Source organism: Podarcis gaigeae (genome assembly GCF_964106915.1).
Source record: "Podarcis gaigeae genome assembly, chromosome: 8".
NCBI lineage: Eukaryota > Metazoa > Chordata > Lepidosauria > Squamata > Lacertidae > Podarcis > Podarcis gaigeae.
This window is the reverse complement of record NC_139684.1, coordinates 50,362,911-50,389,444: the sequence shown is the minus strand read 5'-3', so window position 1 is coordinate 50,389,444 and position 26,534 is coordinate 50,362,911. Positions and strand designations below refer to the sequence as shown.

At 44.1% G+C, this 26,534-nt stretch overlaps 1 protein-coding gene across 2 annotated transcripts; it reads right to left on the bottom strand.

Moving 5' to 3' along the window:
• Positions 1-4,137: 4,137 nt before the first annotated feature.
• LOC310850155 (dipeptidase 2-like) lies at positions 4,138-17,906 on the bottom strand. Of its 2 annotated transcripts, XM_083751271.1 has the most exons (11): positions 17,789-17,895; positions 17,549-17,699; positions 14,808-14,934; positions 13,025-13,154; positions 12,325-12,472; positions 11,528-11,594; positions 10,750-10,926; positions 9,162-9,249; positions 8,119-8,194; positions 5,936-6,071; positions 4,138-4,347 (listed from the first exon to the last, which is right to left on the bottom strand). In XM_083751271.1, exons 1-11 carry the CDS (start codon positions 17,796-17,798, stop codon positions 4,246-4,248), a joined length of 1,212 nt encoding a protein of 403 aa, XP_083607397.1. In that variant the 5' UTR covers positions 17,799-17,895; the 3' UTR covers positions 4,138-4,245. The 2 variants fall into 2 exon arrangements, with proteins under 2 accessions (XP_083607397.1, XP_083607398.1); XM_083751272.1 differs by lacking the exon at positions 17,549-17,699 and having other exon boundaries at positions 17,789-17,906.
• Positions 17,907-26,534: the final 8,628 nt, after the last annotated feature.

The window sequence follows — 26,534 nt, the reverse complement described above, 5'->3', positions numbered from 1 at the left end:
TTTGCTGCCAAGGAGCGTGGTGGAGTCTCCTTCTTTGGAGGTCTTTAAGCAGAGGCTTGACAACCATATGTCAGGAGTGCTCTGATGGTGTTTCCTGCTTGGCAGGGGGTTGGACTCAATGGCCCTTGTGGTCTCTTCCAACTCTATGATTCTATGATTCTATGAAATATAGTCACTGAGGCATGGAGGTGATCCAATGCAGAGAGGAAATTACATTTTTTAGCAACTGCAAAGCAGCCCTGGCAAGCTATATAGGCAAATACTGAGAACTGTTTGGCCATGAATCGGTAATAACCCTTTTGGGAAGAGGAGACCAGGGGCTGGTAAGGAGGTCAGAGGCATCACCCTCCACAACTGCCCAGGCTTCATCAGGAATGTTCTTATACTAAGTCACGCTACACAGCTTTCCTCAGACCTGGTGTTTGGGACTACAGTGTCCATCAGCTCCAATTCGCACAGCTGTATCATCTACTCCAGTGTAGCCATGCTGGGCAACATACTGCAGATACTGGAGGGTGAACATGAGACCTTCTGCAGGCAGAGTATATCAATGCGCTATAACTCAACACATGTTCTGGAACTTACACTGACTCAGATAAGGCCATTGGTCTTGTAGCTCACCTAACTGGCAGCAGCTCTCCAGCCTTCAGACAGCAAGCATTCAGAATCTGGAAACGCCATAGACAGTTAACATGCAAAGCTATAGCCCTTCCCTAAGTAAGTGAAGCACTATTCAATGCCATTCACGAGCCTAATAAGTCCAGAATCTAAAATTATCTAATTGTGATAGTGCTCCATAATTTCAGGAACCTTTACTTTTAAAACAGGGTGGTGGTGGGGATTCTTTGCTACTTCCCTACCTTTACAGTAGGAAAAACAGAGAAAGTGCTGCCACCTAGCTCCAGCTTTTAAACATTGCAGGAAAAAATACAGCTGCGCGCGCGCGAATTGCATCAGGTTGCAATAGCTGTGCTTCTGGGAGTATTTGAATAAAATGAATAAAATGTATTTGGTGCATGGTTAAGGTATTTACACCAATCACCTTAGAAATTGAAAATTTGCTCCAGCAGAAGTAAAATACTTTTCTTGAGTGTGTCTGTTGCTAAGTTGATCTCAAACAGCAGTAATAAACTTTACATAATTGGTTTGCCCAAAATAAATTACTTGACTGCTGGTGCAAAATCCTCCTGCGAGTTTCCCTCAGGAAAGTAACTGGTAGAGCAGGGATAGGCAAACTCGGCCCTCCAGATGCTTTGGAAGTACAACGCCCATCATCCCTAGCCACTGGTCCTGTTAGCTAGGGACGATGGGAGTTGTAGTCCCAAAACAGCTGGAGGGCCGAGTTTGCCTATGCCTGTGGTAGGGACTGCTGAAAACGTTTTCCTAGATAGCCCTTGTAGCCTGTTCCAGCAGGGGTCGCCTGTAAGAGGCTGGAGCAGTAGAATGGTGGCTGCGACAGAAAAACCCAAGCAGCATCAAGTCTTGTGAGCGAGGCAGTGGCAGACTGCAAGCAGAGGGAAGTGATGGCCTGGTCCCTGCCACACAAAGTGGCGTAGCGTGGGGGTGCAGGGGAGCCGGCCGCACCGGGCGCAACATCTGGGGGGGCGCGCTAATCTAGTGGAAGAGATTCGAGTGCTAAAATCCACGGGTTAGGGGGCACAAATTACTTGCCTTGCCCCGGGTGCTGACAACCCACGCTACGCCACTGGCCACACTGCAGTGCCATCGCTCTAGATTGCCAAAGTATGTACTGCAGTGGGATCAGGTGACCAGAGGAGCCAGCTGGGGCTCGTCTGAGCTTTTATAGCTGCTAATTCTGGCCTGCTTCCTTAGACTGAGTTAGCTGGAACTCAATGCAGGATGAGCCACCTTGCCGGGCACTCTCCTGGTGTTCTTAGAAGTGTGTGCAAAGCTTCACTGCCAGCTTTGCTCCAACTCAGGAGAGGAGGGCAATAACTTTGTTCCCTTCCTCTTGGCTTAACGCAAGCAGCCTAATGGCCCATACAGGGCTGACCATGAGGCAAAGGATAAGATGGTGCCAGCCTCATTCCATGTAGCTGAATTTTGCTTCAATACTAATGACAGGGCAGCCTCCACCACAGAGCTTCTTTGTTGGTTGCCACCTCCCTTGGATGGAGGTTTTCTCTAGACAGGAGGGAAGCATCAATTTATTTTTATCAGAGAAGCTGACGAAGGTAGAAGCCGAAACACTTTGCAGCATAAATAAAGTGAGTGTGTGTGTGGTGAAAATTACTTACCTGTCATTGCTATCACTGCGGTTTTCGTGAAAACAGCTCCAGGCTGATAGGTGATGCCATTATCATCACCTTCAAATTGTTGATCCCCAGTCCTGCGTATGTGAAACAACTTGCCACGACACCAGTCCCAAGCCACCCTTTGCTATGGAACCTGCAAATCGAGCAGCTTTTGGGGTGAATTCTGTTTTTCAGGGTAAGTAATGATATGGTGTGAGGGGTAGAGAAATCATCCAAGAGAGCTGGGAAGAAGGCTGGGCAATGGGAGTGTTAAGCTCTCACGGGCAAGATGCCTGGTGCTACACTGTAAGCCAATGTCCCTCAAGAAAAACATGTCCCTGTCCTGGATCCCACTCGTGGATGCAGTACATGGACTCTTGGCACCATTCTTGCCAAAGGTTTCATTCCCCAAATCACTACAATGTCCAAACACAGATCAGGTTACACAGCTCAGGAATTCAAAGGAGAGCTCTATGGCACATGACTGGGCAATAGCTAGTCACTGACTCAACACCTGACACAGCCCTTTTTTGAAGAGTGGGGCAGGCACCCATTCACATGGGTCCCATCCCAAATGTCAGGGCTGGGCAAGCCAACAAGCATTCATGAGGGCAGGCTGGGCCTGCACATGCAATTTGGTGCAGCCCTGGAAACCATGTCTGAGCCAGGCTCATGAGCCTCCCTGTTGGCAGTCAGAGTCAGGGCAGTGGCTGTAATGGAAGCTTGTGAGGTGGGAGCAATGCCAGGCAACTGAACCTGGGATTGAACCCAGATTACTTAGCCCCTGCCCAGAATCAAGATGGACATCTTGACTCCAAGCAGAAGATAGATTGGGGTTGTCTAGTAGGTCTCTGGGTGATTTCTCAGTATATCAGAAAGGATTCTAGTTTCCAATTTTTTAACAAAACGCAACAGGTGCAAAATTGTTTAAAAATGCAACAGGTGCAAAATTGGATAGCATTACAGTGGTACCTCAGGTTAAGTACTTAATTTGTTTCAGAGGTCCATTCTTAACCTGAAACTGTTCTTAACCTGAGGCACCACTTTAGCTAATGGGGCCTCCCGCTGCCGCCGCGCTGCCAGAGCATGATTTCTGTTCTCATCCTGAAGCAAAGTTCTTAACCCGAGGTACTATTTTTGAGTTAGCGGAGTCTGTAACCTGAAGCGTATGTAACCTGAGGTACCACTGTACCCAATGTTACTTGTAGCCATTCTGATTCCTTCCAGATGTTTTGGAATACAACTCCCACCAGCAAGCAGCCATTATGGCCAATGACTAGGGATGATGGGAGTTGTAGTTTGTAACATTTGAAGGGCTGTGTGTTGGCTACCCCATACCTTGTGGTTGGGAAGACTGTGCCCCTCAGAAAGTAATATCTTGGTAGAAAAATAATCTTCCTCCAATTTTTAGAATCCCGCTGATTCCCGTGACTCAATAATGAGAAAAGTGCTACAGCCCACTCTGTGACTTTCATCTTTCATCTTGTTTGTCTTGAGAATAAAACAGATGCCGTCCAACACATACAAAATAGTCACTCACTATTGTGAAAACTTAGCTCTGTCTGTAGGGAATGGGAAGGATACTGAAAAGAAACATAGCCTTTATATATATATATAAAATACTATTATTATTATTATTATTATTATTATTATTATTATTATTATTTGCACAATAGGGTGCATGCTTTAAAGCTCTCAATTGTGCATTGGCAGCTCCACCTACCCCACACCTGAAAATACAGATGTAGGGCAGGAGTGGGTAGGTTGGGGGGAATAGCCTCATGGGCCAAATTGATGCCTGTGTCGGGCCTAATTCTGCCTGTAGGCTGTAGGATCCCTGCCCCTGATCTTAAAAGATCACCAGATGCCACCAGTTTACATCTTCGTGGAGGCAAGTAGCTTTATTATTCTCTGTGAGCAACATGAGTCCCACATGGACACAGCAATATTAAGGTGCTTGGTTGTCCCCAAATAGAAGATGAAGAAGGCATTAACCAGGAGGAGGCCTCAGGTCTAAACGGCAGTCGTGTTGTACGTCATCTGGGGAAATTTCCTCTTCTCCAGCTGTCATGGAAGCACTCTCATCACGCACCTAGAAAAATCCAAAATTCAGAGCTAACTAGAAGGCAAAACCTACTGGAACCTAGAGTTCATCCTCTTTATCTACGGTATTTCAATAATTTGTATACCAATCTTTTCTAACTGGTGCATAGGAGTTTCAATACAATGAAACTAAAAAGGATGAAAGAATGAAGAATACAGAAGCAGATGTAATCCGTAGATATATTTATTTGCATTACTCCTCACTACAGTCACCACACCATCTTTCCATTTGCTCTTTTGTTTCCACCAGCTGTCTAAGTTTTAACTGTAACCTGCTTGCTGCAGGGGGCTTCACTTCAGGTATCTAAGCAGCTGGGAGATGTAGTCCAAAATACCTGAAAGGCCCCAGGCTGGGGAATGCTGCTTTATATACTGATGGTTCTGTCTGTCTATTTAAGAAAGCAGCAGCAGCAACAACAATAGCAACAACCAAAAGGTCCATCTAGCCCAGCATCCTGTTCTGACAGAGGCCAATCAGATGCCTATGGGAAGCCTGTAATATCTCTCTGCAGTTGGCAGCTACTGGCTATGTTAGGTGCTTATCTTTCATTCAAGAGGCCAGAGAAATAGAAGGAAAATAAATTTAAAAATATCAAGTTGCCATAAGCACATTAAATCACTGGACCATTAGCATAACTAGAAGGCCTTCTCGGTAGTGGCACCCTCCCTGTGGGAAGCTCTCCCTTCAGATGTAAAGGAGATTAAGAACTACAGTACATAACTTTTAGAAGACATCTGAAAGTTATGCAGGCAGCCCTGTATGGGGAAGTTTTTAATGTTTGATGCTTTATCATGTTTTATATATTCTATAAGCTGCCCAGAGTGGCTGGGGAAACCCAGCTAGATGGGCAGGGTATAAATAATAAAAGTAATATTATTAATAATAATGATATTTAATGGGCTGGATCCCAACTTAATTAATTGAACTCAGTTCCTATTGCAACCAATAGGAGTTAATTTAAGACTCAACTAACTTGTCCCAATGATTTCAGTGTGACCTAAGCTCAACTAACTTTGATAGGATCTAAGTCAATGTCTCTCATTCTTCTGTTCCAGTAGACAATATCAGACATTTAAAAATTGTAATTCAATTTGTAGAATTTTGCTTTGCTATAAATGTTTACAATAAGGTGAATCAATTTATTACAACTATCATCTAAACTTTCCTTAACCATTCAAACAAATTTCGAAGTTAACTATTTCCACCATCACCCCAGAATTTTGCTAAGCAAAATTAATCACACAATGTTTTAAGTATCCCATCAACATTCCCAAATGGCATGTTGTGTGAATATGGAGATTACATGTGTTTTCCATAAGAGTCCCAAAGTTGCTACTGCTTGTTCAGGAGGCCTGGTGCATTACTTATGCTTGTAAACCAAAAATAGGGAACGCAGGGGCTGAATGTGGCCCTTCAGGCATCTATACCAGACCCTTAGGTTTGTTTCAGGAAGTGCAAATGAGTGCAGTTTTGCATTAAACTGAATTTCTTCCCTATCCCTAGCATGAGTTCAGCTGAACATCCAAATGCCCAAGGGGATCTGCTAGATAAACAGATAGAATTATTTCACTCTTACTTTTTCCACCTCCTGGAAAACACGAAGGAAGTTCTGTCTCAAAACGCCTTCCAGTTCCTCCTCACTCCAACCTCTCCTTAACAGCTCCTCGATCAAGGCTGGGTATTTGGAAACATCTTCCAGCCCTTCTGGGTACCTGCAAATAAATTACAATTCACCATATAAGCCACGGTTCCCTTTGGCCAGTAATTGCAGAGAAGGGGGCTGATGTCCTTCTCAGAACAAAGCAAGGGGCAAGCTGCTTTCAACCAACCCTTGGATGTTTACAGTGGACTTCAAAAGCCCAGCTAGCAAGGCCACACTGAACTCCCGTAGCTTCCTACACTCTGGTTTTTAGCAGCCTTCATCAAACTGGTGCCCTCTCAAGGTTTTGGACTGCACCTCTCAGCATCCTCAGCGAGCACAGCTGGTGCTGATGGGAGTCGTAGTCCAAAGTATCTGGGGAGAGGCACCAGGTTGGCAAAGGCTACTGCATGGTATATTCTTCTTTCCCCCTCAGAGGAAAGTCAGTTGAGGGAGGTGGGTAGCAAATGTACTTAAGCTTCTCAATATCTCCTGTATACCTGAAGGAGCGTCTCCATGCCCATCATCCAGCCCGAACACTGCGGTCCAGTGCTGAGGGTCTTCTGGCGGTTCTCTCGCTGTAAGGTTACAGGGAACCAGGCAGAGGGCCTTCTCAGTAGTGGCACCCGCCTTGTGGAACGCCCTCCCAGCAGATGTCAAGGCAATAATAATAATAATAATAATAATAATAATAATAATAATAATGATAATGATAATAATAATAATAATATCTTTATTGTCATTGCCCCCTCTCAGGGACAACGAAATTACTTGACTGCTCCATAAAAATACTAATTAAAACAATACAGTATAATACAGCAAGGAAGATTAGATGACTTTCAAAGTCCAGGCTTCCCATTCAGGGAGAAGAAGCTGTTCTTAAGACGGCTCGTTCTTGTCTTCATCGTCCTGTATCTCTGTCCTGACGGCAGGAGCTCGAAGAGACAGTGACCAGGATGCGATGGATCTTTTACTATGTCCAGTGCCTTCCTATGGCACCTTGTGGCATAAATCTGCTCTAAGGTGGAGAGTGCGCAGCCAACAATGCTCTCTGCTGCCTTAACAACTCTGCACAACCCCATCCTGTCCTGGGTAGTACAGCTTCCGTACCACACACATAAGCCATAAGTGAGCATGCTCTCAATGGCACAGTGATAGAAGGCAAGCAGCAGTTTTTTGCGGAAGATGGTTTTTCCTTAGAATTCTCAAAAATTCTACAGTCTCTGCTGCGCCTTCTTCACAAGCCCCCTTGTGTTGACACTCCAGGACAGATCCTCTTGTAATTCAGTGCCCAAAAATCTGAACGTTGTTACGCTCTCCACACAGACCCCATCAATCAAAAGTGGCTGGACATTGCTCTTCTGTCTCCTGAAGTCCACCACAAGCTCCTTTGTCTTCCTTGTATTTATGAGCAAGTTGTTAGCTCTGCACCACTCTGTCAGCCGCTCCACCTCATCTCTATAATCCGTTTCACCCTCCCTTTCAGGGATGAGCCCAATCACGGTTGTGTCATCTGCAAATTTGACAACCCTATTACTAGGGTGAGCAGCGACACAATCGTAAATAAAGAACTATTTTAATTTTAAAAGACAAAAACTTCCCTGTTTAGGGAAGTTTTTAATGTCTGACGCTATATTGTTTTTAATATTTGGTTGGAAGGTGCCCAGATTGGCTGGGGAAACCCAGCCAGATGGTGGGACATAAATAAATTATTATTATTATTATTATTATTATTATTATTTATCTCCAAACAATTCAGGCCTGGTAAAATTCCAAGTGAAATGGAAACAACTGCTTCACATCTTGCAGATTAATCCTAAGTGTAAAACACTGTTGTTGTTTCTCCTGCTGCTGCTGTTATTTCCACATTTCTTTTCAAACAAAGCCAAGGGAGTAGACAAAAAGCAAATCACAATGCCAGAAACAGTAATACAGTACCAATTAGATCCTAGCAGAGTGCAGCAAACCAAACAGCCAAGCAATCAGGATGGGGGAAATTCATGAGCCACAAGTGGCTTATGGGATGCCCACAGTTTAACGAACTCATTAAGTTGTTAAAAACATATTGATTTACTAGCTTAGTCCCTCAGTCTTGCCTATCCCTAATAATGTTTACTAACTTGTTCACTCCATCGTAGTCACCACCAATTCCGATATATTCTGAGCCTATCGTTGTCCTGATGTGGTCAAAATGATCTAAGGGGAGGATGGAAAGCATGAGTTACATGATTCAGAAAGACCGGCAAACGTGACTAGTGTGGTTTGGGATTGGTAAATAATTGGACTGGGAGAAGAGAGTTGAAATCAGAATTCAGCAATGGAGTTCACTGGGCAACATTGGGGTCAGTACTGGGTGTGGGGGTTTTGTTTTTAATTGCTAACAAGTACATGGCAGGGCTGTCCATTTTCAATCAAGACCGCAGCATGTGGGGAATGGAGGTGTAACCCCTCCCTCCCACTCTGATCCTGTCTAAGTTGACACATGCACTGCAATCAGCAGCAGAAATTAATCTCTCTTTGGAATTCACGGAAGGGTTTTTTGTGCTGCTAATTGCAGCAGTGGCAATTTTCATTTATTTATAAAAGTGTTTGTGCATTGCCCACTCATAAAATATCAAGGTGGTGTATAGAAATAAGGTAAGGAGACACAAGCTTGTATTCCAAATCCCTGCTGGTAGGTAAAAAAGGTAAAGGACCCATGGCAGTTAAGTCCAGTCATGAATGATTCTCGGGTTGTGGCGCTCACCTCGCTTTACTGGCCGAGGGAGCCGGCGTTTGTCCGCAGACAGTTTTTCTGGGTCATGTGGCCAGCATGACTAAGCCGCTTCTGGCAAACCAGAGCAGCACACAGAAACGCTGTTTACCTTCCTGCCGGAGCAATACCTATTAATCTACTTGCACTTTGATGTGCTATCGAACTGCTAGGTTGGCAGGAGCAGGGACCGAGCAACGGGAGCTCACCCCGTAGTGGGGATTCAAACCTCCGACTTTCCGATCGGCAAGCCCTAGGCTCAGTGGTTTAGACCACAGCGCCACCCGCGTCCCCTGTTGGTAGAGTGTTGTGAAAATGTGAAGAACTGAATTTAAGACTGGGAAAATGAGAACTGAAAGTGGCAGATTTGTCCCCCCACTGTGCTTGACTTCTGCCCTGGGAGGTACACACTTGCTACGGTCGAAATGTCAACTGCATTGTTGTCACAGTCCAGTATCTCGGCAAAGAAGGTCACCATCACAATTCCGTTGTTTGCTTTCTGCAAGGAGGAAGGCAAAATGAATGGCCAGCCCATTCACCACAATCCAAAGTAACACTTACAGCCTGATTGCGTCTTCCTAGTGTTCGCAATTGGATTACTGCAATGCACTCTGTTTGGAGCTACCCTTTGGGTTATTGTTCTCATTATTATTTATTAAAGTTATTGGTCACTTTTTTTACCAAGGGAACTCAAAGCAACTTACAATATATAAGCAAACAAACACATACATTGAAAGTGGCATGAAAGGAAAAACAAAGAAAAATCTAAAAGACAATCCTATTTTTTTTTAAAGGCAGGATTAAAACATTCCATCCACCCAAGGCCACCGATAATTAAGAGCCTAGTAAAAAGGTCTGGCAAAAAAAGGAATGTATTTGTCTTGTACCAGGTGAATCTTGTCCTCTGGTCAGTTCAGAGGCTGCAGCTGGTGCAGAAAACAGTAGCTTGGTTGCTTGCAGGGGCAAACTACTGCCAGCATGTAATATCTTGCAGGCTTTCCACTGGCTTCCAATCTGCTACCAGGTCAAGTTGAAGGTGTTGGTACTAACATATAAAGCCCTATACAGCTAGGGACCAGGTTATCCGAGGGACCACCTTATCCTTTAAATACCCAGGAGATCACTGAGTTTCTCTCAGAAGTTGCAAAAATCTCAGAAGCCTACTCTGCAGTAACTCAGAGCAGGGCTTTCAATGTGGCAGTTGTTTCAAACAACATTCCTGTAAAACTGTGACAGGCTCCCACTACCAGCGCTTTCTGGAAACAATTGAAGACATTCTTGTTCTGTTGTTTGCTGTTTCTATTGTACATTGCCTTGAGATGATTGTGTACAAGGTGATCAATAAATTGATGGAGATGATTCAATGCCTCTTGGTGGTGTGGCACAGAAGTACGCACAATTTGTGCAGAGATTACTCTTTTGTTGCTTTTCTACAATGCAGCTACCCCTCTGGAAATGATCACATGCAAAACACAAAATGCCATGATGTGCATGTATCAAATAGTACAATATTTTCAGTTGCAGATATGATATTCCACAAATATTTGAATATTCCAAGTGTATCAATCACCAAACAGTCACAGAGGAGAATAATTTGGGATCAGTTTGGTTTCTCCTCTTAAGCAATAGTGACCCATGCTTTAAGACATTGACCAGGAAAGGGCTGTAGCTCAGCAAGAGAGCATCTTCTTTGCATTCAGAAGGTCCCAGGTTCAATCCCCAGCATTTCCAGGCAGGACTGGAAGAGACTTCCTGTCTGAAACCCCGGAGAGCTCCTGTCAGTCAGTGTTGGCAGTACTAAACTAGATGGACCATTATAATGCAGCTTTATAAGTAGCTCTCCATCTTGCTTTTACCTGGACATGTTTGAATTGGTTCTCTGAGGAAGAATTCTTTTTACTGACTTTGAACCTGGGAGGAAAAAATGTGCCTCTGAGCTGCCTATTATGTCCTCCCTTTGCCTGGGTTTGGACAAACATTAAGCTTTAGCTACACCTACCAGGAGGTGCAAAATATGGTCAGGGACGTTCCTTGGGTTGTTGCAAATGGAGAAGGCTGAAGAATGGCTGAAAATGACTGGTGCACGAGAGACGCTGAGGGCAGCTGCCGCCGTTGTGTCAGATGTGTGAGATAAGTCTATTAGCATCCCAAGACGATTCATCTCCTTCACCACTTCCTAGCACAAAAATAAACAAGACGGTTTCATCGGTTTTGCTACTCTGGCCAAAAATAGAGCACAGCTCATATTTCACTTTGGCAATGGAAATATATGCATTCTATTTTTCTTGAGCTTTGAAAATGACTGTGGGGAAGGGAGAGCCAGAAACTGGAGATGCATCCTGGAGTCAACAATGTGACAGCAGCAGAAGGAGCTAATGCTATTCTAGACGGCATCAACAGAATTATGGCGTCTGGATTTAAAGAAGTAATACAGCCACTCTATTCTGCTTTGGTCAGACCCCAGCTAGAGTACTGTGTCCAGTTCTGGGCACCACAGTTTAAGAAGGATATTGTCTGGCAAAGTGAAGTGCCTCTGCTGACAATGTTGAATTCCTCCCTATGAGTCTGGGAGTGGGGTGGAGATGGAGAACTCCAGAAAATAATTCTCAGCCCCCTCTGCAAACTATAAACCCCCAGGATTCTTTGGGGAAAGACTATTAAACTGGCCTAAAACCCAGACAGGTGACAATAAGCTTTTGTTGCTATAGGATGCTAGGATGCTTCTTCGGAAGAGAATCAGTAGTGGGCATTGCAAAGGACTTCATCAGTTTACGTACTTTGCCAAAATCAGTCAAGCCAACAGTGTTAGGATAGTCTTGTGATTGCTTTGATGATGTCTCAGCCCTAAAAATGCAGGGAAGGAAAATGATTATTCAAATGGAAAAGAAGTACCGGAATCATCTAGCCCAGTACTGTTTACACCTGTGTATTTTGGATATGAGTCTGTCCAAACTGCGGGAGGCAGTGGAAGACAGGAGTGCCTGGCGTGCTCTGGTCCATGGGGTCACGAAGAGTCGGACACGACTAAACGACTAAACAAATTTTGGATATTTCTTTATAGTGACCTGTATTAAACTCCTTTCTGAATCAGCGCAGGTAATTGCGGGCAGGATCTAGACACATTAAAAAAAGTGTTTCAGGAAAACACGTTGTATACTTCCACATGGGAAATCACATTGGTGAAAGACGGTACTCCACAGCGCCATCTGTTTTCACAGTGTTAGAACACATACAAAATGCTTTTTCCTTACTAAAGTAGCTGAGTCCCCAATCTCTTTCTGTTCTGCTTGTGGCTCACTGGTCAACCATCAACCTGTGCAATCTGAACATTCGACATCTTCTACCCATGGGCCCTGTACACACTTGCTGCGTGTAACCTCACAAGTTCCTTTCAGTTGTAGGGTGTGTGTTTTTTAAAACTACTACTGTATTGGCTATTCCTAGAACCCCACCTCCTTGAAGGGGAAAATACATTTATTTTCTCCCTGCAGGAATACATTGCAGTATTTTAAGAAACGTTGGCAAATCCCAGAGAAACAGCCCCTCTCTGAAGGAACACTGGTTTGTAGTTTACCAGGGAGTGTTGCAGTTGTGGGTCAGCGTCATGTACCGAACGCCCAGCTCATAGAACATCCTCAGGGTCGCGAGGCTGCTGTCGATGGAGTGTCCCCCTTCAATGCCAATCAAGCATGCTATCTTTTTGCTGTCAGTGCTGGCAATGCCTGGATTTTGATCAGAAAGACAGATCTGAATTTAACCAGACACATTAACACAGAATGATCAAAAGAGAGCAATGCAGAGAGCTTGCACTGGGCACACTTACCATGTAGTCATAAACTACAGTAGCTTAACAGTAATTTCAGTTCCAGTGTGGGGCAGTAGTTAAGAGTGTTGGACTTGGAATGAGGAGACCTGGGTACAAATCCTCTCTTAGCCACAAAGCTCACAGGGTGAGTGTTTGGAACAATTATGGGGGTAGAATTCTTATCTCCCACCTCTAATTTCCCAGAGCTCTGTTAGTGGACCAGATGGTTTCCTTTTATGTATAAATATGGAGTGTAACTCATGGAGGCCTGTGGCTAAAACCTTTTATAGTTAGAGACAGTGCAGTGTAGTGTAGTGTAGTGTAGTGGTTAGTGCTGGTCTAGGACAGATGGGGAACTTTCTTATGCCTGAGGGTCACATTGCCTTCTGAGCAGTCTTCCAGGGGCCATATGGACCAGAGATCAAAGTTCGGAAAGCATCAGAATATAAAAATCAATATCAAGCATCACCTTCAGAAGATGTCACCAGTTCCAGTTCCTCATAGCTTTTACACATCCGTTTGACAACATCAATCTGCTCCAGAGTGAGGCGCACAACATCTTTCTTCTGAGCGCTACACAGAACATACACTGACCAAAACTGAAAGAAATATGAAAATAGAGTTTGTCAGCATGAGTGGGTGGATGGGTGGAAAGCTGGAGCATCTCTACAGTCCCTTCCAACTCTGTGATTCTGCAATTGTAAGACTGGCATCTGGCCAAGAGAGGGGAGGGCTGCTAAAATGGTCAGACAGATCAGATGGATTTAGCCAGGAGCGTTCTTTTGTTAGACAATTTCTGGCAATGTGTTTCTATGGGAACCAAGATGGTTCAAAAAGGCATAGATAGATGATGACTTGTCACCTCACTCCAGGTGTAGGAAGGCAGGCTAGGCCCGCAGTGTGAGGCAGGCAGGCAGGTAGGCAGAGAAATGAGTTTTGGGGCTCTGCAAAGCTAACAGCGTTTTGAGGGTGCTGGCTGCCTCTCCAGAGATCTAATGTGGGTTTGGGCTATTTGTTGGAGTATTTAAGCTGTGCATCCCCCACCTGTGCTTAACCTGCCCATTTGAAAACCAGTCAATTATTGCAAAAATGCCAATAAGCCTGCATTTCCCAGTGGTGGCTAGTGCCCATTGGGACTGGTAAGGTGGAAGGCAGGAAGGATGAAAGAGGGAGGCAGCCAGCGACAGGCAGAGCCAGCTAATGCTAGTTTTGTCCTCAACCTTCTGCCTGCAGGATCCTGCAATGGCAACCCTGGGATTAAGGAGGATGGAACTGACAGGCAGTGCTAACCCTAGCCTAGATGGCCACCAGGTGGGGTTGGCTGAGGGCAGACAGAGTTTGATGGGGCAGTGCCCTGTTCTCTCTGATAGAGCTCCACTGCCACCACTGAATGAAACCAAACTGCTCACTGCTCAGAAAAGTGGTTCCTTTCCACAGGCTGCACTGCCCCTTAGCCAGGAGAATGTAAACTTCCTACAGTCAAGGACTTGTCTGCTAAGGAGACTTGCTACATCTCTCAGGAGGGTTGTGGGTCATGTTTTACTTGCCCTCTGTCAGGTCCACAGCACTGTTCTACTCACCCTCTCCTTTGAAGAGCTCTCAGGGGGCAGTCCTCCATTTGCGCAGCTCCAGTCCAACACCATTTTAAAGATAAAGAAGGAAGGGCAGGAGCATTGAAGAGCTTTTGCCCACAGAGGGGAGTTGAACTTGGCTCCCAATCAAAAGTGTTGCCACGGCCAACACTAAAACTCTACACTGTGCAGCCATCTTAGCGGAGGGGAGTGTGGGTGTTTGGGGGTGGGCATTGGCAGCACATGCCACTGAGGGCCTCCTGACATATGGTGCTGGCCTGGCCGCTAACACAAAATCCACCAGAGGGGTCCAGTTTGGCCAACCAACCAAGACCCAGTGTCCCATAATAGTCAGAGCACCAGACTAGGACTGAGGAGACACAGGTTGGGCACAAACTGATAACTTGCCCAAATCCTAGATGCAGCATTAATTGTGTACCCATACAGAAATGCAGATAAAGGGGAAATATGTTTCCATACACACCTTCCAGCATGGTCTACAATCTAGCCTTGATTTCCACCTCCATCTTTTCCATTATGGCAAAAGACATCCAGCCAAAGCTAGAAGTATACACATCCCTCCCCCATGCTTGATCTCTGGCTCACTCTAGCAAGGAACTCAGTCCAAGAGTACGGATATGCTTCTACCCTGGAAGTACATCTACTTCCACCCTGGCCTACCTGGGCACCCACATGACCAGCCTGGAGCTTCTCAATATTTGTGGATGTGGTGCTGAGGGTCCTTAAATCAATTTTACTCAGCTGGTTTTTATAAAACCATCTCAACTTCAGTGGCAGATCATTGTGCCTGAAAGATAAAAATAATAGTGGAAGAGTTGAAGGATTTGGGGGAGGGTGTTTCATCCTTTCCATATTTTTAAAAATGTCATTCAGACAATGCTAGCAGCACACATAGATTGAAGCTATAAAGATATCCAATTAGAACAACTTCTTGGTATCTGTTGATAAAATATAACAGAAAACCTAGTCCATTATGTTTGCACTGTTCGTTATAGAAAGTTCCAAAACACCTGAGCTCATGGGCAGGACCCCCACATGTACCAAGCATTGAACAATCTCCCCAACACTGAGGGGACCCATCAAGATTCATTCTGGACATAGGTATCTTGAATGGCTTCTTAATTTAAACAGTTAGTCTAAGTTCTGCACAATTCTGTTTTTCTCTTGCCAATTTGGCAGGATCCCATTTGGCACTGGTGATATTTCAAGGGTCACTTGGTCTGGAATTAGGATTAACTTCCCTTTAAATGGTTCTGCCATAACTCATCTCCAGGCTGAGATCCAAAATCCTGCAGACTTCTCAGTCCTCGTTTCTTGGCTGTCCTCATTAACCTCTTTCCACCAAAGTAGTTGCCAGAATGAAGTGATGATTCGACGCAGAAAGAAAATACCCAGAGGGATCAGAGTTGCCAAAACTGCCAAGCATGAAACTGTCAATTTCAGATTGCTTGGAGTTTGGGAGGGTCGCAGACTCTGCATGTCCTCTATGACTCCTTGTTATTGCATATCCACGAGGTCATATCATATCAGTATAGAACAGTCTAATGCATGGGTAGGCAAACATAGGCCCAGGGGCCGTATCCAGCCCAATTGCCTTCTAAATCAGGCCTGCAGACGGTCTGGGAATCAGTGTGTTTTTACATTAGTAGAATGTGTCCTTTTATTTAAAATGCATCTCTGCGTTATTTGTGGGGCATAGGAATTTGTTCATTTTCCCCCGTCCCCCCCCCCCAAAATATAGTCTGGCCCCCCACAAGGTCTGAGGGACAATGGACCGGTCCCCTGCTGAAAAAGTTTGCTGACCCCTGGTCTAATGAGCAGTTGTAAAGTTTTCCAATCAGCAGTACCTCCACCTTAGCTGTAAAGACATTTTGGTTTAATTCTTTCTCTCATCCTGACACCTCATCCACACTCAGTGGTCTATCTTTCTTATTATGGCTTTTTACCGAGGGGCTTCTCCTCCTTCTTTCTCAGTGGGTAAATCTCCATTGGTAAATCTTGGTGGGGATCAACAAAATGCAGTAGGGAGCACAGTTCATAAAGCTAAACAATTTGTGTGTGAAGAGTTCCAGCAAAGCATTCACCCTGCATCCCAAACACCAAAAGCTCCAACTCTAGTTCCAAGCGCTAAGGTCTCCCACACAGCTGATAGAAATTTAAGTTAATGAACTTTGGAGCCCTTTAAACCACAAAGGCAAGGCAGAAACCCAGCAGGCATAATTCTTTTGGTTTGAGGTCAGCAGAATAGAAGAAGAAGAGGAGGAGGAGGAGGAGGAGTTTGGATTTGATATCCTGCTTTATCACTACCCAAAGGAGTCTCAAAGCGGTTCACAATCTCCTTTCCCTTCCTCCCCCGCAACAAACACTCTGTGAGGTGAGTGGGGCTGAGAGACTTCAACGAAGTGTGACTGGCCCAAGGTCACCCAGCAGCTGCATGTGGAGGAGCGCAGACGCGAACCCGGTTCACCAGATTACGAGTCCACCGCTTTTAACCACTACACCACACTGGTGGAGTTAAAATAAACAAGAACAATTAAAAAGAATTAAATTTAGACTTAAACCACACAGTTACCACTCACATCTCCATATTAGAAATAATCCACCAGCTATTTATTTCAAAGATTTATGTGGTACCTTTTAGGGCAAAACTTTCCCCAAACATCTCACATCCGTTTCTGGTGTTGAACTCCTGTGTTTATCAGACCTGGTACTGGAGATTTTTATTTTTTTTAAAAGAGAGCTAAAAATGCAATTGCAGCACCAGCTTATCTAATGTGGAAAGTTAAAGCACACTACTAAGGCTTTTGGGTTCATATTAACTATTTTGTTAAACTGAAAGCTTTTTGCTTGCAGATTCAGGCCATATTATTGCTTTCTTGCTCAGTGTGGCCTGAGGATTAGTAATTAATTGCCCTCATTCATGCTGTTTTGTTCCCAAGTGGGGGGTGTTAAATAACTGATTCCTATTATTTTTTCCCCTCTTCTCTTTCCATGATAAAAGAGGGGGAAAGGGGGGAAGACTAGTAAGGAACTGGAATCTAAGTCCCCACTGTGAGAAATTAAAGTTGATTAAATAAGGGGAAATTAAGGGGACACTTAATTCACTAATCTGACCCTCAGCCACCCCAAGAAACAGTGTTTTAAATACTGTGAATAACAATATTGAAATGCCAACATTGCAATAGTAAAGCTAAACAAGCGTTCTGTAAAATGAGCACCATCATCTAATAGCATAATCATTTTGGTGCAGAATTTGAAAGCTTTCCCTTTGATACAAAATGAGGTCTTTTTTAGCACAGCATATGATACCTCATGCTTCCCCATAATGCCCAAGAATAATAACACAACAAGGTGTCTTAATGTATTTTGGACAGGGAGACAAAGAAAGAAATCGGGCCTACCCATCAATTAAAGGGACTTTCACCATGAGGTTGAGAGCCCTCTCTCTTAACGATTCATCAGCTCCAGCATCCCAAACGCCAGGAAGCAGCAGCAACAGCTCCAGCAGAAGCCATTTCAGCACAATCCTCTTCAGGTCCAAAAACATGTTTGCTGAGTGGTAGAAGCAGGGCAATTTTAAACTCAACCGGTAGTTTTATCTTTTACTAGTTTAGCTCTGAAAGGAAGAGGGAAATACCCACCTGAAATCATCCATCAGCCTTGGCCTCTTCCCACACAGAAAGAAAACACACGGTGACCCTGTTCTGAATGAGCTCTGGAAATCACTTCTTGAAAGGCTCTCCTCCACCCACACCCTGGTTGTATACTGTACTTCTCATAATCTGTTGATATAAAAAGTTACATGGCCTAATAATGTAGGAGGGAAGACTCTGTACCATGTTGGATACAGTACTGGGATTTTTTGCTGGGTGATTCAGGCTCTGTTTCCCACTTAGTCTTGGGGCTTGTTCACGTTTGAGTACAGTGGTACCTCGGGTTAAGTACTTAATTCATTCCGGAGGTCCGTTCTTAACCTGAAACTGTTCTTAACCTGAAGCACCACTTTAGCTAATGGGGCCTCCTGCTGCTGCTGCGCCACCGGAGCACGATTTCTGTTCTCATCCTGAAGCAAAGTTCTTAACCTGAAGCACTATTTCTGGGTTAGCGGAGTCTGTAACCTGAAGTGTATGTAACCCGAGGTACCACTTTATTATCTGGCTGTTAATCCACTTTTTCCACACGTGAGTTAGACTGAAGAAGTCTACACCTGCATGTATTCATCTCTACACTTGAGAAAGCTTTATTTTAGAATCACTGGATCCTGTAGATGAGGCCTTTTTATAAAATGGACTAGTTGAGAGCTATCCCCATGGAATTTAGTGGGGCTTAATTCTCAAGTAATATATGATTACTGTGATATTAACCCACACTAGAAACTGTGAGATCAGGGACGCTAACACAAACCAACTGCAATGCTTTTGTCTCCACAAGTTTGCAAGAGAGGATGATGGGAAGAAAAGCAGCACTAGGGCCTGTCCATGTGACCTCCTGGCATAGCTGTTTTCCTTTTTTTAAAGTGAAATTCCCTTATTCCAAATAGGATTCCTCGCAAGAAAAGGGAAAAGTTGACAGCTACAGTATGCCTCCTGGCTCCCACCCATGTGGCTTTATTGGCCCCATCTACATGACTTCCTTGTCCAGAGCTGCCTCACCAGGTCCAGGGGCTACTAGCCACTGCTGGATTAAAGGGAAGGAAATACAAAAGGGCACATCACTGAAGCTGTTGCATTTGGCACCAAATGCAGTTCTGCGGGAGAAGGAATATTTGGCTGATGTCTCTGGAACAGAGGAAGAAACATTTTATCACCAAAAGGAGGATGAAGTGTTAGGCCAAGAAACTAAGCAGACTGCTCTGGAATTAAACTAACTGCAAGAAATGGGAGGTAGGAACTAGGGATGCACAAATCTGTCAGTTTCTCAGTTTTCCAATCTTAAATTCACTTTCCCACATTTCCACAACAGTTTGCTTAAAAGAGAGAGAGGCCCTCATGAAAATTATCAGCATTTTATTGCAAATATCCATGTGTTTATAAGCAATGTTGACAAATATACGCATTTTTGCAAAGCAATTTACCGTAACATAGTGCATTTGGGTGTGTTATTTCTGTGCTTTTTATGCACAAATTACCCTTGCATATGCATTTTTGCACACATTACTTGGCCAGAGAACTGCGAAATGCAGAGAAGTGTGAATTTTGAAGGACTGGTGTTTCTTGGTTCACATACCAGAAAGTGTAAATTAGTTCGAATCAACTTTCAATACAAACTGAAATGAATTTCTTTCCCCCATCCCTCTGGAGATCTATTTTGTGTCACAAAGAGGAAAGGAAGAAAAAATAAAGGCAGTGAGGGAGTCCAGATTTTTAAAGGAGATGAGCAAAATTCACTTAAGGCTGCTAACTAGATAAGTGTCAGCATTTATAGAATTGTGAAATATCATGCAACTTGTGGTTAATTTGTGATGCCCCACATGTTTGTTTGTTTGTTTGTTTGTTTACATAGAGATTTATATCCCACTTTTCACCATGTTGGTCACAAAGCAGCATACAAGAATAAGATAAACAATATACAAAATTTAAAACATAAATTAAACCCCCCCAAATTTCAAATCTTAAAAATAAAAGTTTTTAAAATGTAAAATATCTGGGAAGCTTATTTCTGGGTACAGAGGTCTCCTGAAATACAGCAGTTTTGACTGGGCACCTGAAACTCAGTTGGAATGGGGTCTGTATAACCCCTTGTGGGTGAGAGTTCCACGGAGTTTGGTTTTCCCTGGCTGGAATGTGTCCCTGGAGCCTGATAATGCCTCCTGGATGGAGGATAGTGATGGTTGCGTTAGTGAGCAACCTATTATACAAATGTAAGATTTACATTTGTTTCTCCACCTAATTTCGCCTCTGGCCCCACCCACCCCAGCACAAGGAACGTTGCTCAGAAGGAAACACAGCCCTCCCCTTGGGCTGAAAAATGTTCCCCAGCCCTGTCATGACAGTTAACCAAATATAATAAAAGATCCTCACTCAGTTCCAAGAATTCTTTTTTTCTTTTCTTGTGATCATGAAAAAACTGAAGAGGGTTTTCAACACTTCCTTGCTCCCTAACCAGAAATGAAGTTCTCCGAAACTTAAAACACGCACAGCTGGGCTCTTGTGAGCTGCACATGTTTCAGCTCAGATGTTTTCTTCTAGCATCACTTCAAAGCATAACATGACCCATATGTAAGATATATAATAACCTTTTGAACAACTCAGACTGAACAGTTCTGCCAGATGGAGGGAATGGAACAGGAGGAAGCTGGAGGCAACCTGTTTTGCTGTGACTTTAAAAGCTATTCACTTTGATTTCTGGACCTGAAGATGGACATCATCTTCCAGGCGGCGGTGGGGAGGGGGGGAACTTTCTGTTCCTGAAAGTGAAGATATAAGCCTACCCCTCCCCCGGTCCATGCCACTTGTAGCATGCTTTTAGAACAGAGGTAAATGTAAGTAGTTGAAGCATTGGCAATACAAATCTCCGTTGCATTTCCGCAAACTCCTTCAGAAGCGTGACTTCCCTTCGTGAGCAAATGCAGTTTCTCCCATTTCCATTTCCCTCTTTCGCTTCCCCCAAAGTACAAGCCCAGAGACTGCTTTTTGCTTTTCAAGAGGTGCCTTGCTTCATTCCAATATATTTTAAAGTTCTCATTTTGTCTGGAACTTGAAAATTATATACGCAATGACTACATTCATAAATGAAAACTAAGAGGTTTAGATTAGTTCTGTGTGATCTGTTGAGAACTGTCCATATTGTTTTCTTTATCATAAAGGATTGCACTCCATATGTGTACCTTTTGCCACTCACATATACAGTTCTGAAAGTCCGACAGATGGGATAGATAAATGATAGATAGATAGATGATAGATAGATAGATGATGATGATAGATAGATAGATAGATGATAGATAGATAGATAGATAGATAGATAGATAGATAGATAGATACAGTGGTACCTCATGTTACATATGCTTCAGGTTACATATGCTTCAGGTTACATACTCCTCTAACCCAGAAATAGTGCTTCAGGTTAAGAACTTTGCTTCAGGTTGAGAACAGAAATTGTGCTCTGGCGGCGCAGCAGCAGCAGGAGGCCCCATTAGCTAAAGTGGTGCTTCAGGTTAAGAACAGTTTCAGGTTAAGTACAGACCTCCGGAACAAATTAAGTACTTAACCCGAGGTACCATTGTAGATAGATAGATTAGATAGATAGATAGATAGATAGATAGATAGATAGATAATAGGTAGGTAGGTAGGTAGATGCTAAAGCAGCCTCATTTTTGAATTCTGAAAAAGGGAGGGAAATGACCATCTAAGTAGTACAGGAACCACTGCAAAGTAGTGCCACTCATCCCTAACTCAGACAGCCACTTCAGAAAGATAACATGGTTGATGGTATCAAAAGTCACTGAGAAGTTGAGGAGAATTAACAAAGATACATTTCCCCTGTCTCTCTCCTGACAGAGATCATCATACAGGCAGACCAAAGCAATTTCTGTGCCAAAACCAAGCCTAAACCACAGCTGAAATGGATCCAGAAATTGCCACTGAGTGAGTTTAAAATCTTCTGCCGCCCTCTGAGCAGCTCCACCCAGTGAACATGCTTGTTGACTTGAAAGAGGTTCTGCTGAAGTGGCTTCTGTTTTCTAGCATTTGGGATACCAGAACTGACCGATTGTTAAGGCAGAGCTGCCTCGACCTCATGACAGGAGCCCCTTTAATTGATTAGTATGCCCAATTTCTTTCTCCCTCCCCAAATGCATTAAGGCACCTTGCCACATTATTGTTTTGGGCACTCTGAGCACATTATCATGTATTAAACATATTATCAAGTAATGCATTAAAAAAAACAACCCATCATTTTGAATGCAGAAAAGCCTTTCAAATGCTTTACCCAAAAGAGTTGTGCAATTAAATTAATATGCTCATTTTGCACAAAGATCCTGTTATTTTTGCTATTTCCACTCTGAAGCAGAATTAAAATGATGTCCTCTAAAGGAAAAATATATTATTTTTACCCTTACTTATTTGATTTATAACCATAGCCTTCATGAAATTGCCCCAAACACATTATTATATAAAGTACTGGATCGGGAATGTGCTATTTTGCTAGGTAGAAGTGGTCACATGTGCAGATTGCTAATCTCTCCTCTTTTTACCATGCAGAGACAATGATCTATCCGAGAATCTGAAATTGTTCTAACATAACAAGCTGAGCAAAACTGACATAAGGACCCTTGACTCCGCCCTCACAAATGTTCAGAAGCTCCAGGCTGGCTGTATTAGTGCTCAGATAAGTGTTGCAGACCATGCATTATGTTCAGTGTGCATTATGTGTGTGTTTTTCAAAGTGTGTTTAGTATTTTTCCAGAAAAAGCCACTTACTTTTTCCAGAAAAGGCAACCGTGAGAGCCCCTGTCCTGGATTAGAATGCTAGCACATGGCAGGATGGGCTTCCTCAGGAAAAAGAAACTGGCCAGCATGTGTTGTTTTTTTTAAAATGTGCTTAGCATAACACGTAATTCCACTCAGGTCTGCAGCCTTGGATCGATGTCCTTGTTAGAATGATCAATAAACCCAACTGGTTTCAGGGTTTGATAAATCAGTTGCTTTGGCGTGCATACCTTGGACTGTAAAAAGGACTGTTCCATTCTGTTCTTTGTAGGTTATAAATGCAATATACGGCTGCCAGACTGTGTTAAATAAGGAATGGAAGAGGAAGGAGAACAAAAGTAAATGAGATCTGGGAACTGTTAGGACATCCCTGTTCCCCTCACAGAGCTACAATTCCCAGAGTTCTCCGTGAAGGGAAATTGATTGTTAAACTATTCTGGGAATTGTAGCTCCAAGAAAAGAATAAAGGTAAAGGTAAAGGTACCCCTGCCCGTACGGGCCAGTCTTGCCAGACTCTGGGGTTGGTGCACCCATCTCACTCAAGAGGCCAGGGGCCAGCGCTGTCCGGAGACACTTCCGGGTCACGTGGCCAGCGTGACATCGCTGCTCTGGCCAGAGCCAGAGCCGCACACGGAAACGCCGTTTACCTTCCCGCTAGTAAGCGGTCCCTATTTATCTACTTGCACCCAGGGGTGCTTTCGAACTGCTAGGTTGGCAGGCGCTGAGACCGAACGACGGGAGCGCACCCCGCCGCAGGGATTCGAACCGCCGACCTTTCGATCGGCAAGCCCTAGGCGCTGAGGTTTTACCCACAGCGCCACCTGCGTCCCTCCAAGAAAAGAATAGGGGTCTCCTAACTACATTACAGTTCCCAGGATTCTTCGAGGGAAGCCATGACTGCTTAAAGTGGTATCATACTGCTTTAAATGCATAGTGTAGATGGGGTCTCAGAGCTGGAGGGAGTTTGTAGGTTGTCTTCTAACACTACAAAGAAGTATGCCCATTTTATGGCTTTCCTCTTTCAGTTTCAAAACACAATTTGAAATAATAGAGTGCCATCCTGAGAGCTGTCTGTGCAATACCTGAGCTGTGTTTAGCCAGGTTGCTATAGCTGATGGTGCCATCGGTCTCTGTTGCACTAAGAAGTGGTGAAGGAGATTAATCATCTGGGGATGATAATAGACTTGGCTCATTTGTCTGAAGCAACTGCAGCGGCAGATCTCAGCATCTCCAAAGAACTGGCCATTTTCAGCCTTTCGTTGGCCTTCTCAATGCCCAATGAGCATTCCCGGTCCTATTTTGAAGTTTCTGGTGAATGTGGCAAATCCTTCATGCCTGTCCACACTTGTGCAAAGAGAGGATCATAGTAGGATACTTGGAGGTATGTCTTTCTTCCCAGCTGCAAAATGAGTAAGGGAACTGATTCCTCAAAGGATCGAATAAAAGAGGCCCAGGTACAAACAAGATACACAAGATGTATTCGTACACTAACAAAGCCAGTGTCAATATCATTTGGTCCTGTCCTGTCCCGTCCCATAGATGGCAACTGTTGCAGAGGAACCAAACCAGTAGCCTGGAATAGTTCTGGACTGATACTTTGACTGGCATTTAATGCAACCCTTCTTGGAGGGGGAGGGACAAATAGAAATGCTAATGATGTTTGGGTAGATGAAACATAAATTTCTTAAGCAACCCTCCTTGTGCTTCTTGTTTTTGTTTCTCTTGCATTCTGTTAACAATGTAAGATTGCTAGACCTCTAGCAATTGCTAGATACTCTTCCACTTCCTGTAGTTTCTCAGCTTGGCTCTGCTTGCTGGCATTACCATGGAAACCAGACTGATTTAATGGACACTGCAGTAAGTGCTGGCAAGCTACAGCATGTCTGAATGGTCAATTTAATCTTCAGGGACAACAAAAGTTTGGGGGGGGTATTAAAATTAGAAACAAGTATGAGAGAGAAAACCTGGCAACCCCTTATGCCAAATATGCAGAAGCAGCAGAAAAATATACTCTGCCTTTGCAGCCAGGAGGAGTAATTGGAGAAATGAGCTTCAGCACATCACTGGGCTAGAGTGATAGGATCAATGAGGAGGACAGTCCAAATTGCTATCCAAAGGCAGAGAGAGGCAGCCAGTATGTGTCCAGAGTTCAGGAGAACCACAGATGTAAAATGCAAGGCTTGCAGTACCATGGACAGATCACTGGGTGCAAGGAACATACTCCCAATTGAGGGCTTACATGCACTTCCTCTTGTCCTGCTGCTCCCCACCCTTCCGCTCTAGGGCAAAGATATGCAGGCTGAGTCCCTACCTGCCCCCTACTGACAAGTCCCTACCTGTCCCACCAGAGTGGTGCATGCCCTGGTTATCTCCCGCTTGGACTACTGCAATGTGCTCTACGTGGGGCTACCTTTGAAGGTGACTTGGAAACTACAACTAATCCAGAAGGCAGCAGCTAGACTGGTGACTGGGAGTGGCCTCAGGGACAGTATAACACCGGTCCTAAAGGATCTTCACTGGCTTCCAGTGCATTTATAAGCACAATTCAAAGTGTTGGTGCTGACCTTTAAAGCCCTAAACAGCCTCAGCCCAGTATACCTGAAGGAGTGTCTCCACCCCCATCGTTCAGCCCGGACACTGAGGTCCAGCTCCGAGGGTCTTCTGCTGGTTCCCTCACTGTAAGAAGCAAAGTTACAGAGAACAAGGCAGAGGGCCTTCTCGGTAGTGGTGCCCTCCCTGTGGAACGTCCTCCCTTCAGATGTAAAGGAAATAAACAACTATCTGACTTTTGGAAGACACCTGAAGGCTGCCCTGTTTAGGGAAGTTTTTAAAAATTGATGTTTTTATTATGTTTTTAGATCTGTTGTAAGCCACCCAGAGTGGCTGGGGAAACCCAGCCAGATGGGTGGGGTAATAATAATAGGCAATTCAGGTTTTCTCTGGATTGTTGTTTGCTCTGATATAGCACTAAAGAGCCAGTTTAACCTGGGAAAGGAGCAGGGCAATGGGAAAACCGCTCTGACCTATGCCTAGAATGTATGGATCAAATGGAAAACCGCTTGGACTTCTGCTTTCTAGGCCTGGAGCAAGAGGAAGTGTGGATGAGCTCTGGGTCTCAATCCGAAAAGCAAAAGCTGAAATCTGGCAACCCTGGACGTGATTCGGAAAAGGGCAACGAGAAAGATTGAAGGGGATGGAGCAGCCTCCCCTTTGAGGAAAGTTATCTGGGGTTTTTCAGTTTAGAGAAAAGACAAGTAAGAGGGGACATGATAATCTCGTATAAAATAATGTATAGGGTGGAGAAAGAGGCTAGAGGAAAAATTGTCTGCCTCTGTCATAACTTGTGGACATCCAATGAAGCTGAATGTTGGAAGATTTAGGACAGACAAAAAAAAAAAGAGCACTTGTTTTCACTCAGCACATAGTTAAACTGAGGAATTCACTCCCACAAGAGGGATGGCCCCTAACTTGGATGGCGGTAAAGAGGGATTAGACACATTTGCAGAGGATAAGGCTGTCAGTGACTATCAGTGCATTGCGTGTGTTGTCGTTTCTAGACAATATTGTCAGTAAAAAATTATCCCGCTGATAAGGTGCCGGTGGTAGAAATTACCCCTGGATGCTTCGCCTATCACCAAATCTCCATAGTAGGAATGGTTTGTTCTTCTCTTACCCTCCCACTTCCTCTTTTAAGTGCACTCATTTTAGCCTTATATGGCTTTTGAGGCCTGGGAACTCTGCCAGAAAAGTAAAACCTATTTTCATCTGAACTACAATGTGTGAGATTTTCACTAAGCAGCTTTTACCATGCCAGAGTTGCTGAAACTGTTTTGCTGCCAGCCGGTGCACTTCAGTTCTCTGTGCTTTGTTATCTCTGGGGAGAAAGAAAACCATGCACCAAACTGTCGGAAACTACTGGAAGCCAGTGTGACTCTGAATTCTAGAAACCCATTATAAACCC